The sequence below is a fragment of the Euphorbia lathyris genome, chromosome 2 (assembly GCF_963576675.1).
Source record: "Euphorbia lathyris chromosome 2, ddEupLath1.1, whole genome shotgun sequence".
In the NCBI taxonomy this organism is placed as follows: Eukaryota; Viridiplantae; Streptophyta; class Magnoliopsida; order Malpighiales; family Euphorbiaceae; genus Euphorbia; species Euphorbia lathyris.
This window is the reverse complement of record NC_088911.1, coordinates 7,441,158-7,459,969: the sequence shown is the minus strand read 5'-3', so window position 1 is coordinate 7,459,969 and position 18,812 is coordinate 7,441,158. Positions and strand designations below refer to the sequence as shown.

General features: G+C 34.9%; 1 protein-coding gene across 1 annotated transcript; it reads left to right on the top strand.

The window, feature by feature from the left end:
• Positions 1 to 435: 435 nt before the first annotated feature.
• On the top strand, positions 436 to 15,412 carry LOC136220971 (NAD-dependent malic enzyme 62 kDa isoform, mitochondrial). The gene is made up of 19 exons (XM_066008844.1): positions 436 to 803; positions 968 to 1,064; positions 1,208 to 1,326; positions 1,683 to 1,850; positions 2,082 to 2,210; positions 3,687 to 3,747; positions 7,736 to 7,839; positions 7,928 to 8,011; positions 9,164 to 9,270; positions 10,021 to 10,132; positions 11,041 to 11,154; positions 11,276 to 11,341; positions 11,472 to 11,544; positions 11,631 to 11,717; positions 11,840 to 11,894; positions 11,999 to 12,070; positions 12,889 to 12,951; positions 13,046 to 13,160; positions 15,034 to 15,412. The coding sequence occupies exons 1-19, from the start codon at positions 618 to 620 to the stop codon at positions 15,106 to 15,108; spliced, it is 1,887 nt and encodes a 628-aa protein (XP_065864916.1). The 5' UTR covers positions 436 to 617; the 3' UTR covers positions 15,109 to 15,412.
• Positions 15,413 to 18,812: the final 3,400 nt, after the last annotated feature.

The window sequence follows — 18,812 nt, the reverse complement described above, 5'->3', positions numbered from 1 at the left end:
AATACAAGAGAGAATCGCAAATGTAAAGTCAAGTTATTTACCCTCTTTTTTGTCATTCCTTCTGAATTCGATTCATTGTCCGAGCTTCGTGTTCTCGCCATGTCCACTCGAAGTAACAGAGATTCGCCGGATGAAATGTACAGAATCGGGCAATGAATCGCCGGAAAGTTAGAGAGAGGGATATCAGGGTGTTAGGTTAGAGAGATGGAAGTTCGAATGTTAGAGAGCAGGGAGCGGAGTGTTAGAGACAAGGGCAAGGTTGAAATTTAGTTAATGAGATGTGTTAGTTTTGGTGAGTTTTTCAAAATGAGTTATAAAAAAAAACTAACACCTTAAAAGTGCTAGTTTTGTAATTCTCCAGATGTGAGCATGAGATGATTTTTGTCTAATATATTCAGTTAAAGTAAGGGTCAACGGCCAAAGTTACATGAGAAAACCGAAATAATAATAATGAAAAAAAATAAAGAAAAAGAGATTCCCAGCTAATCTCAGAACTCAGTAAGAAAGCTCTTCTGCTTCTTCAGTTCCTCTCCCTCTGGTATACCACTTGTTCTACTGCTAGGGTTTTTCACTTTCATCTTCATCAATCTCTCACACAATTTATAGCATTGAAAATAATGTCGAACTTCCGTAATCAGATCAGAGCTTCTTCGTCTCTGATCAAACACATGAAACAAAGAATTACGAATCCTGCTTTTCTGGCTGCTCACTCTACTAGATCTTTCACTACAACCGAGGGCCACCGTCCCACCATTGTGCACAAGCGAAGCCTTGATATTCTTCACGATCCTTGGTTTAACAAGGTAACTCCTCACATATCCTCCTTTTGAATCATCACTTTGCTTTTCAATTGAAGATTGATTTGTCTCCCTTGTATTTTTGTTGAATCAATTTGCAGTGTCATTGATGTGAATTGTTCAATTTAATTGGTCAATTCATTTAATTTTGAAATTTATACAATGTGAAGGGCACAGCGTTTTCTATAACGGAACGTGATCGTCTGGATCTTCGAGGACTTCTTCCCCCTAATGTTATGTCTTCTGACCAGCAAATTAAGCGATTTAGTAAGTTTCGAAGTCTTATTGAAGCAGTGCTGATCTTCTATGTGCATTAGAGTTCGTATGTCTGTACTTGTTTGTTAGCATACCAAGTATTCTCAACTTTCTTATTAATAATAGTAGACATGGATTATTTTGTACCTTCACAGTGGCTGATTTGAAGAGGCTTGAAGTTCATGCAAGGGATGGACCATCTGATCCAAATGCCTTGGCCAAGTGGCGCATACTTAATCGGTTGCATGACAGGAATGAAACAATGTACTATAAAGTGGGTATCTACTTCCCCTCTCATCTTAATAATGGTATTTTTTTTTCTTGCTTAGAAAAAGATATCATTTTATTTTTGTGCTACATTTGTTCATCATTGTTCAAGGCACAATTATGCACCTTTTCAATTGTTGTTAGAGTCTTAGAGGTTAGGACTTTCTCTCTCCAATCTGACATAATCCTTTCTTTGTGGTCTTTCTCTATGATTGGATTAGGGAAGCAAACCTGTTCTCTGTTTATCATATTCATTTCCATACACGTCTAAAAATTCTGTCGTGAGAGCTTATGGTGAACTATCATTTATATGTTATATTGTTTTGGCAGTTAAAAAAATTATACTATTTTTGAATTTGACAGGTTCTGATTGAAAATATTGAAGAATATGCACCCATAGTCTATACTCCAACTGTTGGTCTTGTTTGCCAGAACTACAGTGGTCTGTTTCGAAGGCCAAGAGGAATGTATTTCAGTGCTGAGGATCGTGGAGAAATGATGTCCATGGTTTACAACTGGCCTGCTGAGCAGGTAGTTACTAGTTAGTCATGCTGTTAACCATATAACTTCTTTTTGGAATTAGAATTGTTTTATTTGTAAGACCAGAAAAAGAAGAAAAAGCATATGGTCTGTAACTGTTTAATTTGTATGCCATGGATTTTAGAATCTGTGATTTATGAAAAGGGCTTTTGATTTGTATCAGTTTCAGGGTCCAGGTTCTGATATTTTACTAACAATTTTTTTTTTCTGTGACAACTGCAGGTTGATATGATTGTTGTTACGGATGGAAGCAGGATATTGGGTCTTGGAGATCTCGGAGTTCATGGAATTGGAATTGCAATCGGGAAGCTGGATTTATATGTTGCTGCTGCTGGAATAAATCCTCAAAGGGTATGTTGGTACCCCAGATGTTGCTTGTTTCCTGCAGAAGTTAAAAGACATTCCAATTTTTATGTTGTTGGTTCAGATCTTCCAAGTTTAGATGTTTTATGTACTATTCTTTTCAGATATTTCCTTCGTTTGCTTTATATGTGCCTTGGCCATTAGTTTCTGTGTTTGGTTTTGTGTGTACCTTGGCCACTCTCTTTTATCTTTCAAGTTATATTATTTTTTGGAATTTGTGAAGTTTTAGTTTGTTTAGACAAACCCCTGCCCCATGACTCGTACAATTTCCAGCCCATAAACTCCATATTATGTGGAAAGCTAAAGGCACCATTAAGATTGAATGCACTTTGCATAAGATGTCCATTTTTCCTCTTGTGATTTCATAATCAGAGGTTGTTTTATTAGAAAAAAAAAATGTTATATTGGCATTTCTATACAGTCGCATCTCTATCTTATAGAACAAGGGGAATATATGTTTTTGTTAGATATTAAAGCTAGACCTCAGAGCTTGTTAAATTTCCGAGGAAGCATATATTTAATCCCACAGTTGCTATACTCTCAATGGGACTGGACAGCCACAAAATGCGGACTTTAGGGGGAGATATACTGTGAGCATGAATTTTCACATATACATAACTATTTTATTATATTTTCGATAAAGGAAAGAAGTGGATCATAACTGCATCTTGTCAAAATTGCTGGATTTTGCATGTTGACACAGAAACTAGCAGTTTATCATACTGTTGCTGTCTGGTCAAATGAGGTAGCCATCAAACATATTGTTTATACTTGTGAATTTAAGGTTATAGATGCAATAATTTTATATAAAATAAAAATTCTATTATTGATGCTCGTTTCCTTCTATTCTGGTTTTGAGTATTGAGCAGTTTTTGAATATATTGCAGAAAGTAAGGTCTATATATGCAGGATCTCCAGATAGGGATTTTAGGACTTTCACATTTGAGAAATGCATTTGAGATTGGTTCCTCGATTACTTTATATATAATGATTATCAATCGTTTTTTTTTTTTTTTTTTTTTTTTTTTTTGCGTTTGACTTTTGTGATTAGGGCCAGAGTTCATTTCATAACGCTTATACGAGTTATTTTTACCTCTTTCTAAATTAGGTTGTTTTGGATGATTGAAAATTCAAATTTGATTGAATTTTCAGAATACTGCTTCTTTCCCTTAGTACTCTTGTTGTTTCGCCATGGTTCTATTTTTTTTGACTGCGAGTCCGTGTTGATTACATATATTGTTTTTGTAAAATTTGAGCTCGTGTTTCTCATCAAGTTGTATATTTCTGTATTGTCTTTTCTTATATGTTTCTTGTTCCCTATTATGTTGCCGTCAAATCATTACTTTGGAAGTTTCTATTTTATTCATTTTTGAATAACAGCATATATTCATCTTCTGTATATGGTCTTATTCCAGTGTTACTCTTTTCTTGATAGAAACTTGCGTGTTTTTTTCTCTGTACTAGGTGCTTCCTGTCATGATTGATGTTGGAACCAACAATGAGAAGCTGCTCAATGACCCTTTATGTAAGTATTTTCTCTGTCCAATGATTTTTAAAATTGTTCCGAGCACCTTATGGAGAATGATATTTCTATAAGGGAGAACTATTCTGATACAGCGAATGATGAACTTTGTGAAAAAATACTGAAAAGCAAGAAAATCTTGGAATCCACCAAGAAAATTTGAGGGAAAATGCTAGAGAATTGTTGTGATCGTTGGTTTTATTTTCTATTATTTAGTGATTTTTATTACTTAAGAGTCTTTATTATTTAGGAGTCTTTTATTAATTAGGCAGATTTACTTGTTTTTATTATTATTTAAAAGTCTTTTGTTATTTAGGAGTTTTATTATTTAGGAATGTCTTTAGTATTTATCGGTTAGAATCCTACTTTGGGTAGAATCCTAGTTGGGATAGGATACCTTATTGATCAGGAATCATTGTACCTCTATAAAAGGGGGATTTTCATGGAATAAAGATATCGAGAATTTTAATCAGAAATTGATACAGGGAGTTTTAGCGATCTCTCACAAATCGCTATCGAGTTTTCAAAATAGGTTCTACGAAAAACAGGAGCAACAAGGGAATTCGAAGGAATTTTCCGGTGAACAGACCTGTGACGAGATCCTATTCGCGGGCACATAACAAATTGGTATCAGAGCCTCTAGGACCAAACGGTCGAGGGTTCGAGTCCCGACAACCTCATTAATTTGTGGAATTAAAACACATGGCGGGATGGGCCTGTGTTGTGCACGCTGCAAGCCCAAGGGGCATTTGCGTGTGGAGATGTGTCGGAGATTAATATAAGATCTATGATTGGACCTTAACTATTAGTTCGAGCTTTTAGTTCAATCGGTTCCATAACATTTGGGCCTGTGTTGTGCACGCTGCAAGCCCAAGGGGCATTTGCGTGTGGAGATGTGTCGGAGATTAATATAAGATCTATGATTGGACCTTAACTATTAGTTCGAGCTTTTAGTTCAATCGGTTCCATAACATGGTATCAGAGCCTATCGTCATGGGTGATTTTGAGCAATGGACGGCCAAGGTTCAGGATCTGGATCGCCGGCTAACCGAATCTGATAAAAAATTTAGCCACGAGTTGCGGGAGTTAAAAGAAGGCATGAAAGGAATCCAACATATGCTGGAGTTACACCTTTTGGGAAAAGGAAAGGAACCTGAGGGTGGAGCTGCAACTGGAAGCAAGGAATCAGAGACAACAGGTCACCGAAATTCAAACACAGTTCCAAAATATAGCCGACTTCAGTTTCCCTCTTACAACGGAAAGGAGGATCCTTTAGGCTGGTTGTACCGCTGTGAGCAATTTTTCAGCAATCAAAATACAGACGAAAGAGAGAAGGTAGGGTTAGCTGCTTTTCACATGACAGGAGAAGCACAATTATGGTACTACCGACTCGAACAAGAGGAGTCCGGACTCACTTGGGCCCAGTTCAAGTCCTATTGTTTGCTGCGTTTTGGGCCACCATTGAGCAGTAATCCATTGGGTGAATTAACTAACCTTCGACAAACCGGAACGGTGGAAGAGTACCAGGAACAATTTCAAACCCTTCTGGCGAGGGCTGTGTCTGTGAGGGCTGAACAACAAGTTGACTTCTTTACTGCTGGGTTATCTGAAACCTTAAGGATGGATGTGGAGATGCAAAATCCTCCAAATCTAGTTACTGCCATGAATTTTGCCAGGGCTTTTGAGAGGAAGTTGTTAATCAGCCAAGGATTAAGCATGGGGCAAGCCAATTCTTCATGGGTAGTCCCAAAGGGGCTCAAGTCACCCTCGATTCAAACCGACGTCAATGATCAAAAGACTTGTGCGAGTAACACCTCAACAACATCAAACATGAGTAACAACACACTGCCTCCAATCAAAAGGCTGTCCCAAACTGAAATGGCAGACCGTAGGGCTCGTGGGCTGTGTTTTAATTGCGATGAACTTTACTCACCAAGACATAAGTGTAAGAAACTCTTCTGCCTTTTGATGGACGAACCAGAGGATGAAGGAGGATGACAAATATGAATTCCTTCCTAAATTCGAGCTTGCGGACAAGCTCTATTCGAAGAGGGAAGAAATGTTGTGATCGTTGGTTTTATTTTCTATTATTTAGTGATTTTTATTACTTAAGAGTCTTTATTATTTAGGAGTCTTTTATTAATTAGGCAGATTTACTTGTTTTTATTATTATTTAAAAGTCTTTTGTTATTTAGGAGTTTTATTATTTAGGAATGTCTTTAGTATTTATCGGTTAGAATCCTACTTTGGGTAGAATCCTAGTTGGGATAGGATACCTTATTGATCAGGAATCATTGTACCTCTATAAAAGGGGGATTTTCATGGAATAAAGATATCGAGAATTTTAATCAGAAATTGATACAGGGAGTTTTAGCGATCTCTCACAAATCGCTATCGAGTTTTCAAAATAGGTTCTACGAAAAACAGGAGCAACAAGGGAATTCGAAGGAATTTTCCGGTGAACAGACCTGTGACGAGATCCTATTCGCGGGCACATAACAAGAATATGGCAGGGACAATAAAGGAATAAAAGGAATACTTGGCTGTCCTAGCTATAGTTAGCTATATCAGGGGTTTAGTGTGAGTATGGGGTGAGTAGTATATATAGATGTTGTATGGTAAGAGAAAGGCAGCTTGGAGATTATTCATTTGGGTATTTGGGTCTCTTAGTATTACTGCTAGGAGAGAGGGATCGTTCCCTGGGCTGTGCTTCGGCATAGATTTACCATTTGCTTTTGTTTGTCTTCCTGTGTTTGTTTAGAGTTGTTCATCCATTTGGATCTCATACTAAATCAGTTATACTATTCTTCATCTATTTGTGTATTCTATTTCTTGGTTTGATTTGTGTTGGGAGAGGTTTCTCATCAGAAAATCTCATAACATTGTGATTAATAATGTTGAGAATCTTATTACAATACCTGAAATTACATATCTTTCTAGCATTAGTAATTCTAATAAACTTAATTTCTTAGTTAACCTAAATACATTTAAACAGGAAAAGATAAGTACTAGATAATAATATAAATCCTAATTACATAAGAAATCATATAAATATATTTCATAGGAAACTGAAATCCTAAGAACTTTGGATCCTTTGAGTATAATTGTATCTTCTTCCAAATTAGATAACAATGCCATTCAAAGTGTGAAACCTAGTTAAAATCATACATGAATTCTTGGTCATATCCAAAGTTATTTCCTTGTGGCAGTGTTGGACCAGTTGTCAAAATGAGTTCTGCATCATATTCTCTTGTCATAAATAGTTTATGTAGAGGTTTAAAAAAGAGATGCTTACTATTACGGGGCGGGATAAGGATAAAGGTTGGGATAGGGATAAGGATAAATGGTTGGGATAAGGATAAAAATATGACAGTCGAGAATTATTATTCAATGTTTGGTATGTGGGATAGGGATAAGGATAAAATAATACATTTTACTATTTTAACCTTATTTAAACTGCATAAAATTGATTTGAGGGATAAGATGAACTTCTCCATCCTATTAAAATCGCAGGAGCTTATCCCACCTCCTTATACCACCCCCCTCTTGGGTATAGGGTTTGAGGGATAAGAGGCTAATCTCTCATCTGTCTCACTCTTCTATCTCTCAAACAAACACGGGATAACTTATCTCGTGTTTTTTATCCCTATCCCACCTCCTATATCCCTTCTAACAAACAGCCCGTTAAGGTATGTTAACATAAAATGTCAGGGTCTGTACTTGAAAAATGCATGAGAACCCTACAACCAACCGATTATATTCCTAAGAGATTTTGTAGTTGTGGAGTGAATAAGATCTTGACTCATCCAAATATCAAGATTTTGTAGTTTGTGGGGGTAAGCATGACCTGAACTTCTTAGCTTTTATTACAAATCTTGATTCATAGACAAGGAGTTTAGATAATTTAGTAACTTAAACAGTTTTATTTCTCATGCTTTATTCATGATTTGTTCTCAGTAAGAAGAAGATTACCATATTTTTTTGTCAATAGATTTAGGATTGCAACAACACCGTCTTGATGGCGATGAGTACGTGGAAGTGATCGACGAATTCATGGAGGCAGTGTTTACTCGTTGGCCACATGTTATTGTGCAGGTAATCAACTAATTTACTTATAGAATATTTCCCTCTACTTCACTGGCTTTTACTTTTCTTGAGATGCTAAAACACTAAGTTCATTTAGTTTGAAGATTTCCAAAGCAAGTGGGCTTTCAAGCTATTGCAGCGTTATAGGCACACCCACAGAATGTTCAATGATGATGTCCAGGTGATTGGGTTTCTCCCTTTTTATTATAGCTTCTTATTATCTAGAACAACACTGTGAGACCTATCTTTTGTAGACTCCATAGAAGTGATACCTGTTCCTACAATCATGCCTGTCAGCGACATAAATAATTTTTAATTTGGCATATGCTCTTGAGAAAATATGGATTGGTGAAGTTGCATTCTATCTTTGGGTTGGCTGTTAGTACTGAAAATGTAGATTTTCTGTCACAGTTTTAATCTGCAAACTCTGTCTAACCATGTTGCACTCATCTTAAGTTGTGGGCCAAATATTAATGCTGCTCTTGATTGATCTATGATCATACAGGGATCTAGTGTTGGTTTCAACTGTTAATTATCAATAATATGAAAAAATTCTTAGTTGGGATGCCATTGTTTTTTTGTGGATAATTTTGAAGTATAAATTGATGGCACTGAATTAGCATAGCATATGATTGAGGCATGCGCGCTTGCAAAATAAAGTTACAAAGAAATTGTTTTTCAGGGAAATAAAAAAGTTCAAAAAGGCATTGTGTGCTTCCAACCCAGCATTCCTTCTGTAGTTAGAAGATAGGAAGTTAGGACTAGGAACATCAATTCTCCCCCCACCCCCCACCAAAAAAAAAAAAAAACACACACACATACACAAAAAAAAGAAGGCTCAAAAGCTAATTGTGGGTTCTGAATGGACATTGGAGGAGGAAATGAATGATCCCACTCAGTTGAGCTATTACTGCTGGACAAGAGCATCATAGACCTAAAAGAAATTGATAGGGAAGATGAAACTGAGTTCAGATATAAACTTAGGGAAGAAATGGAGTTGATGTGGAGCTCCACCTGGAATAAGATATGTGAAGGGTTGCTGTAATTACTGCCTTAAAAATGAACATCACTGAGTCTAGGGAAACATATATGCAAAACATACATACATCAAATTACTTTTTTTTTACTAGACTGCATTTATCTAGCATAATATGGAAAATAGTATAGAAAATAGAAATTTCTATTTTCTATCTCATATAGTTCAATTGCCGTTCTCAACCCATGACCATTATGAGCTTGGAATTTCCTTTGTAACTCCTTTTCAGTGTAACATTTCATTTTAATCCCAGTTATATGTTCTAATACGAGTTCACTTCATGATTTCATTGTATAGGGTACAGCTGGGGTTGCGATTGCTGGCCTTTTAGGAGCTGTAAGGGCACAAGGCAGGTCAATGATTGATTTTCCAAAACAAAAGATTGTTGTTGCTGGTGCTGGAAGGTTAGTTGGCGATGCTTCCTTGTGGATGCCCAATGCATTTGAGGTGCTCTAAACACACACCCACGGACACAAATACGGATAAAAAAGTAAAAGAAGACATTTACATTCCATGTTCAGATTTAAGAAGTAACATCCGTTATCTGTTATCTCACTTCTGATGTCACAGTCAATCAATTTTAGATTGTTTTACGTAACCATCTGATCTTATAGTGCACATGTATTTTTTGTATTCCTTTTGGTTTCGCCCTTAGAGGCACAAAGTATTCTTTGTAGAGAGTTAAAATCTAGTTTGTGCAGCACAAGAATCAAATTTTATTGTTTGGCTAAGCACTAAACTAAGACAGGTTTAACTAGGCTGCGGAGATCTAAATATTTTGCTATCTTGGCACTATCGTGAGCTTGTTATGTGTATATTCTTCCATCTTTGCAATATGAGGAACTTGCTATGTGTTCTATACTGAACTAGACTGAAAAATATTCTGCCATCTTAGCATAACAATTAGCTTTTTGTGAACACCTCCATTTATCAATGTCATGAACTTGTTTTGTATATTCTGCCATTTTGGCAACGTAAGGAACTTTCTGTGCGTACTGTGTTGCATGGATATAGTCAATTAGTTCTCAAATTGGCCATAGAGACTGCCAAGTTAAAACATGTATATGATGTTATGTTTTGTTTCTCGCATTAAAGTTACTTTTTTATGTTACAGTATCTCAAGTCTTTTTTATTGAATCCTCTTACATCTTCAGTGCAGGAATAGGGGTTCTCAATGCTGCAAGGAAAACAATGGCCAGGATGTTGGGAAATAATCAAAGTGCTTTTGAAAGTGCAAGGAGTCAGTTCTGGGTAGTTGATGCTGAGGTGAAAGGCATTTTCCTTTTAGTGTAGATGTATCATGGTCACATTCCATGCTTGAACTTCTGCTTTCTTTTCTGATCTACTTGGTATAAAAGCAAATTAATGCTTGCTCTTTGCCATAGATAGATTCATCTTGAGTTCTTGGCATGATCTACTTCTCAGTTGTTATCATTTATCATACTTTTGTTTCTAGTTGAATTTTGAGGTTTATGATCCAGGCTCGGGAATATGTGGACTTATTTTTCCATCAGGAATTAAGACCATTACATTCCCACAACGAAACCTCTCCCCAAAGGGCTTAATATATAATAGATGAAGTGAGTTTTAGATTTCCTCCTGAAAAGAATCTATGAGGAAAATAAAGCAGAAAATTTTGTTTACATGAGGATTTTCCCATGCGTAAGAATGAATTTTCAGAAACTTTAGATGACGCAGAATACCATATTAAGCTGAAATATCCTGGAATAATGACCCTTGGAGATTGTTCGACTTCAGCCACATGAATTAAGCTACTACAAAATAAAATAGCACATGTCAAGGGAATAATCTGTCTTATTTCCATCCAGAACAACTGAAATGAGTCAAACCCAGTTTTCAGAAAATATGGTAAACTGGTGTCCATGAATCTTAATAACTATAGAAACATGGTATGGTCAGATAAAGAGCAGTCTGCTCTAGATAATTAATGTTGCACCTAATGACTTTCATTGGTGTCAACCTGTTATAAATTCTTTTATTTGGTTGTGCAAATTGGTGGAGGTTGTGAGGATCTTCTGTTCCTGCGCAAGGTCTCAGCTTGTCTAATGTTGAAATTCAATCTTGTCTTTAATCTTTCTGTTTCAAGCTTGTCTTAGTGCCTAGTCCCATGGTCCTTTGCGCTGTTAGACTGTAAAATTGTTGAGTATCTGCAGGGTCTGATTACAGAAGAACGTGAAAATATTGATCCGGAAGCCCAACCATTTGCAAGGAAGGTCAAAGAAGTACACCGTCAAGGATTGAAGGAAGGTGCAAGTCTTGCAGAAGTGGTTCGTAAAACTGCACAATTTATATGAACACATTTTATAAGGATGGAATTTATGTCTATATTAGGACTGAAGTACCCGTGAATGGTTATCTGTTCTTAACTTGAAAATCTATGCTAGCTAGGTGCGGGAGGTGAAGCCTGATGTCCTTCTTGGATTATCTGCTGTTGGGGGATTGTTCTCTAAGGAGGTATAGGATAATTTGTGTTACTTCGATCAGGTTTTGCTGTAAATCTTATTTATTCAAAATATAAAAAAAGTCGAAAATAAATTATGCAATCAGTGCAATGCGCAAATGATGTTTCACATATACTATTTAGGTACTGGAGGCACTCAGAAGTTCAACTTCTACTAGACCAGCAATCTTTGCCATGTCAAACCCTACAAAAAATGGTATTGCATTTTTATTCCTTTATCTTCTTCTGGTCAGCTCATAAACTCTGATATTATTATTTGCTTTTTTTTTTTTCCGGCGACAGCTGAATGCACCGCTGAAGAAGCATTTTCCATTGTGGGTGACAATATTATATTTGCAAGCGGAAGTCCATTCAATAATGTGGATCTCGGTACATATTATAGTTTATATTTTTATGCTTTGACCTATGGCTACTCTGATTTAATCTGCTGCTTGATAAAAATATTCAAGTTCGTTTCAATTTTAGATCTTTATTTGCTGTTCATCTTGCAGGAAACGGTCATGTTGGCCACTGTAACCAGGGTAACAACATGTATCTCTTTCCAGGGTCAGTTTCTTCGACTTAGCTTCACTTGGCATGTGGATATAGACTTTTCATTCTTGGCCCTATAAATTCTCAACTCTCTTTCCTTGGTTTTTTTTTTTTTGCAGTATTGGGCTTGGGACTCTTCTCTCAGGCTCTAGGATCGTCTCTGATGGCATGCTACAGGCTGCAGCTGAATGGTAAATATCATGCTTTCTTTCTACAATAGCTGATTTGTTTATCATTTCATTAAATTCTGAGAAAACATTTGTTACCAAAATTTAGTCAATAAATTCTTGAAAATTTCAACTGTTGATATTTGTGACATTTACCGAGAATACGATGGGTAAATTTCACCAATGGCTACTCATACTTTGCCGTTACCAACATGATGACCATTCAACTTCAAAACCGGACATAAAAGTGACTCAACTTTGTCCTTTACTGACATAAAAGTCCCTGATCTTTGGCCAGTCCTTGACTTTTAACAACTTTTTATTCTTGAACTTTTTGGGGGTGAGGTTATTTAAGTGTGGTTTGGTTAGGAGAGACAAAGTTGATGTTTAGAGAGGGAGGTCTCCAAAATTGGTGATTTGAAAAATCGAAAACTTGAAATGTGGTTCTAAACAACTTCATTTCTTGGACTTTCCATTTTGAAGTTGTCAAATGTCATTTTGAGATTGTTTAGTTTCATAAGGGACTTTTATGTTAATAAAAAGCAAAGTTGAGTAACGTTTATGTCCGGTTTTGTAGTTGAGTGACCCATAATGTTAGTAAGAGCAAAGTTGAGTGGCCATGGTGTAGGTGTATTTACCCAGAATATGATTGGCCAGAATCTGAATCAGGAGTTGGAAACAGGCCGAAAAAACTTTAGGAAACTAATATTTTGTGTACCAATTGACAAAGAATAGGATTTTGATTCTCTCTCTCTCTCTCTTTTTTTTTTTTTTTTTTTGTAATTGTTTAAAGTGTTGTTTGGTCATTAATTTGGATTTGTTTGACCGTATGAAAACTAAAGCCTAGCTGTGTATATGTCCGAAGAGGAGGTTCTACAGGGAATCATATACCCTTCAACTTCTAGGTACGTTTAAAGTCTCATTAGTAGCAAGTCACTTGCTCTCAAAAGCAAGGCTTTGTAATCTATAGGCACTAATGGTTCTCATTCCGTTCTGCAGAATAAGAGATATAACACAGCAGGTAGCTGCAGCTGTGATAAAGGAAGCCATAGAAGAGGATCTCGTAGAAGGTTACCGTGAGATGGATGCTCGAGAGCTTCGGAAGCTTAATGAGGTATGTTTATATCGTGAAAAAAGTATTGCTCTAAAGTTGAAATTTATATGAAACCTCAAATTGAAGTTATCATGTCTATTAGATGTTGCAACATATTTTCTCCAGTTCACTTACACTATACCAACTGAACCAAAAATGCAATTAGAACTTGTAGCGTTTCGAGTGATTAGGTTAATTTAGGATGTGCACACACCTGCGTATGTCTATATATATATATATATATATATATATATATATATATATATTTCAAACCAGTTTTATGGCTTCCTTCCTCCACCTCCAAACAATTTTTCTTCAGAAAAGTTTTCAACCTCATCACACATGTGAACCTGATTTTGATCATTTTGACTGAAAGTGATGGTATGACTGCACACACACACTCGCTCTCTAAGGGGGATGATTTGCGACATCCTCCAAACAATGGGTAAATGCAACAAAGGTCATTGAAATTTAAGAACTTCGCAGTTTATTTCAATAGTCATTCCTGGTCACCTTGAACCTCATGATTTTAAAATGTGTCTACATGTGATAAGCCTCAGTCACTCTCTCCATTTCTAATGTCGGATTCAGTTCATTCCTGCCACCATAGCCAGCCCTTAGGGATGCACCCTGCTCAGGCTTTTTACTCGTTGCCGCCCATTCTGGACCGAGTCGTTACAAACCCACCAGCTTCTGCCTGGTTCATCCCCTAACACACATTGTACACGGAGATTTGGCCCTAATATTGTAACAGATTGATCTAACACCGTGTAGATATTGTATGTTTTGGCCAAAATCCACCTTACTAATAAAGCCTCAGTCAATCTCTCTTCACTTGGGATAAGTTCATTCTTGTCCTCATCGCTATTCCTTAGGATCCCGGCCTTCTACCCTAACCCCACCCACTCCAGATCGAGTAGTTACAAACTATGAGGAAATGAAGTTTAACGAGCTTTATAAACTAGACCCGAACTTCAGTGACCATCAACCTCATTGCAAACATGCACTTGGTTTTGATGATTTTTTACTGAAACTGATAGTATGATTGCCACGCACATACAAACACTGTGAGACCTTCTACACTGGTCCCAGACCATTCTGGTTCAGGACCATAGTAGAATTTTTGCTCTACTATGGATCATAGGAATCTGGTATCGAACCTGTCTCTCTACCGGGAGACCTTCTACACTGGTCCCGGACCATTCTGGTTCAGGACCATAGTATAATTTTTGCTCTATTGTGGATCATAGGAGTCTGGTACCGGACCCGGACCATAGTAGTTTGTTTTACTGGGAATTAGATGTGGCAAAAGTATACACGACACAAAATCGACATGTAATTTTAGTATTTGGGTTTAGCTTAGTAGGTAATGTGTCTTTTTTGGGTTGACACGAAACTGACACGCAAATTTTTGGGTTGGGTTAGGGTTGATATTTTACCCCTTAAATGACACGAATATTTAAAATTATTGTTATATTCTCTTGTGTTTTTATATGTTACTTTATTAATAAAGATAATAAAATTATGATTATTACTTGCAAATATAATTTGAACCTCCTAAATTGTTAACGGACTTTTCGATGGTTTGCGTCAACATACTAATGTAAAAATGACACAAAGTATTTAAAAATAGTATCATATCTTCTTTTATTTTTAAAAGTTATCATTAATATATATGCATAACATAATTACATGTAACCCGAAAACACGACACGAAATCAACACTAACCCGAACAGGTTAATGCAATTGTGACACAAAAGTTTTTGGGTTGGGTTTGGTTTACTCTTTTTAACACAAACCCGAAATGACACGACACGACACGAACATGATAATTATCAGGTCTACTGGGGATCATATAGGAAACCTTGAATTGACAATTAATGTAATGTGCAGGAGGAAATAGTAGAATATGTGAAGAACAACATGTGGAGTCCTGAGTACCCAAAATTGGTGTACCAGAAGGCCTGAAGATGCCATTGACACATAAAAGCCTCTCCTTCGGTTAAAATCTCTCACCCTCTTTCTCACCTTTTATTATTATTATTATTAATTTTTTATTTTGTTGCAAAATTAATATATTTCATTCTTCTTAATTCGTCGTCATAATGAGTTTGTAGATCTTAATTGTGTATATATTCTCAGTAAATAATAACTTAAAACAAAATACATAGAGTTTGCTGAATAATTTATACATGTTTTATATCATATGTGAGATTAATGTATAATATCAAGGAAAATGTATTATGAGGCTATGGTGTTTTGGGTTTTGGTTTCTCAAAGTCCTTAATATTTCAATTTATACATTGAGCTAATCGTATACATTAAGCTTCTAGTGACGAAAAAAGGCCAGCTTTAAACATAAAACTCAGTTAGAAAGCTGTTTATTTAGTTTCATTTCTATTCAGAATATGCACTTTTGATACTCTTTCTGTTTCATTATAATTATTGTTTTGAGGAAAAATAATTGTTTCAAATTATGTTGTTTTATACTTCTCAATGAGCATGAAATGTATTATTTTCAATTTTGTGCTCACAGTTTTATATGATGGTTCATGTTAGCCGACCCCGAATCATTTCGGGACTAAGGTTTTGTTGTTGTTGTTGTTGTTTGTGCTCATGATGAAATGAAAGAAATTTGTAGAAAGATTTAAGTATTAATCGCAAGAGGGTAACATGGTAATGTTGAGATATTTTTAGGGTAATTAATAGGTTTTTTAATAGTTGTGTAGAAACTTTAAATGTCAATGGAAAGTAGTTTAAAGGATAAATTTTGGTTAAATTGCATGTGGTGTATAATTTTTGTCTTTTTTTTTCATAATTTGGTGTACTATTTTCAATTTTGTACACAAAATTATACGATTTTTTTGATGACTTCCCACAAAAGTGTACAATTGGTAATTGAACGGTCAATACGAAATCAACACGTCATGTCAGCAATTTGACCATCCTAAAAGTCAAAAATTGACCGGTCAACGTGGAGTCAGCATGTCACGCTAGCAATTTGACTTTTAGGGAGGTTGAATTGTTGATGTGGCGTGTTAACCGGACATAATTACTGGTTGTATACTTTAGTGGGAGATTACCAAAAAGTTGTACAGTTTTGTATGTAAAATTGAAGGTTGTACATCAAAGTGTGAAAAATGATAAAAGTTGTACATCAAATGTAATTTATCTGGTAAAATTTAAAAAAACTTTCTACTTTTATGTCTGTGTAATTTTTTGTCCAAAAGGGGAGTGGGTTTTTTTTTGTGACCAGAAGATGACTGAGGTTTTTCATTTTGTTAAAAACAATGGCCTCAAAATTGAAATGACCATTACTTTAAAATTGAAAAATTCGAAGACTTGAAGATTTTTGAAGCAATTTAAATTTTTCAACTTTTTAATTTTGAGATGATTTATAGTTGTTTAGTGAGAAGAAAGTGAATATTTAAAGAGAGAAACTTTCAAAAACGATGATTTTAGAAAATAAAAAAATTTGGTTTTATAGTAAATGTGGTACTAACTTTTATTATTAGAATTTTTCATTTGAGGTTGTTAACGGTTATTTTTATAGTATCGTCAAACTAAAAGATACTCATTTTTAGTATAACGAAAAACTAGTACACGTATGGAAAAAAAAAAAAAATCACATGAAACGATGGTTTGATTGAATTATATGTTGACAATAATTAATTTGACAAAATACACGTAATTGAGTATGGTTATAATTGATCAAGCGTTTAATGTGTTAAAATAAAGGATTAATACATAAATAATCCCTGAACTTGTTTAAATATTGCAACTGCTCCTTTCAACTTTCAATTATAACAACTTACCATTTAAATTTGTCCAATTGTAAAACATAACCCCTCAAACTTGTCCAATTGTAAAACATATCCCAAATTTGGATTTTTTTTACTCTTACTTGAAGCAATTGTAAAAACGTTTCCTCGGATTCGTGTCACGCCATGAAATCTTCAATGGAGCTATTTCTCCACAAACACATTTTCACCCCGATAATATCTCAAAATTTTGAATCAAGAAATCACTAAAAAACGAATAGGAATAACAAAAAGAAGAAGAAGAAGTTGAAGAATAAATTGAAGAATTGAGGATTTGATTACTTAAATACTAGTAATTATTTGGGGTCGAAAGATCTGATTATCACATTCTACGAGCGTTGCAGCTTTTGTATTTCACGTGTTTCTTTAATTACATTCCATGTCAACAATTTGAGGTTCTGTTTTACAATTGGACAAGTTTGAGGGGTTACGCTTTACAATTAGACAAGTTTGAGGGGTAAGTTGTTACAATTGAAAGTTGTGGGAGGGGGTGCAGTTGTAATATTTGGACAAGTTCAAGGGGTTATTTGTGTATTAGGCCTAAAATAAAAAATTATGATTTTAATAATAAGAAAAACGGGAAAATTACACTAATAACCAATGAACTTTATTCATTTTCACAGTATGACGACTAAATTTCAAAAAGTAACATAAACGTCATGCAATTTTACACTTTTTAATATTATGGCGACTAAACTTTAACTAACGGCCTCAAAATAGAAATAATCAAAAGTTAAAGTTGTTTAGAATGATATTTACTGTAAAACCACATTTTTTATTTTTCAAAATCATAATTTCTCGATCTTTCTCTTTAAAAATTCATTTTCTCCCTCCTAACCAAACAACACATAAATGACATCAAAATGAAAATTTTAAAGGATTAAAAGATTGTTTAAACTATCATCAATTCTTGGATTTTTTTTATTCTAAAATCGTTACGATCATTTTGAAGTATTGATTAAAATATAGTGATATAATATTAGAAATTTTGAAATTAGTGATTACTGTCAAAATGAGTAAAGTTCATTGGCATGGATGTAATTACCCAAGAAAATAAATCGAAAATTTCAGGGAACTCAAATTTTATATAAATTACTGGACCCTAAAAAGAAAAGATATTGCTATTTACCACCTTCAAATTGATAGTTACTGCCACTTATTGGACAATTTTGCCATTTTCATAATATTTTTTCAAAACTGAAATTTTATCTTTTTTTAGAGAATTTTTTTTACTCTAGGCGGACAGAATATCTGCCTAGGGTAAAAAAAAAAATTGACCCCAAAATGCAAAATCGTTCAATTTTTTTTTTTGCAACTCATCAATTATTTTCAGAATTTATCGGAAGAGAGAAACCATTGAATAACGTATATTTTCATGAAAAATGTATCCCGTCCAATTTTTCCAACTCATAATCATCAATTTTCGGGATTCTCGGGTTGTGACACATCAATTATTTTCATAATTTCAGTTTTGATCAGCCTATTGCCATGCATTTTTTCATAATTTCTTTGATAAAGAAAACGTAAATTTTAATGTTTCCGAATCTTAATCATCTATTTCCGAGGTTCTTGAATTGTCACGCATCAATTATTTCCATAATTCCAATTTTGATTGGAAGAGAGAACCAAATCAACAGTTTTTAGAAAAAATATGAAAAGGATAAAAATATCAATATGGAAATATTGGGTAATGTTGACTTTTGTGAATAGCTATATCCATACTAAAACATCATTGATATTGCGGTTGACTTTTGTGTATTGCTAATTTGCGCACCTGTAAAATATTGGGTAATGTTGTCCAAAAGAGTACGGGCAATACCACCAGAATTCTAGAACTGGAAGATACTATAC

Bases quoted from the DNA above. Each gene is read 5' to 3' on its own strand.
- LOC136220971 (XM_066008844.1), top strand. From the start codon at position 618: ATGTCGAACTTCCGTAATCAGATCAGAGCTTCTTCGTCTCTGATCAAA. The intron at 804-967 runs GTAACTCCTCAC...TACAATGTGAAG, and splicing joins ACGATCCTTGGTTTAACAAG to GGCACAGCGTTTTCTATAAC. The intron at 11,718-11,839 runs GTACATATTATA...TTCATCTTGCAG, and splicing joins ATTCAATAATGTGGATCTCG to GAAACGGTCATGTTGGCCAC.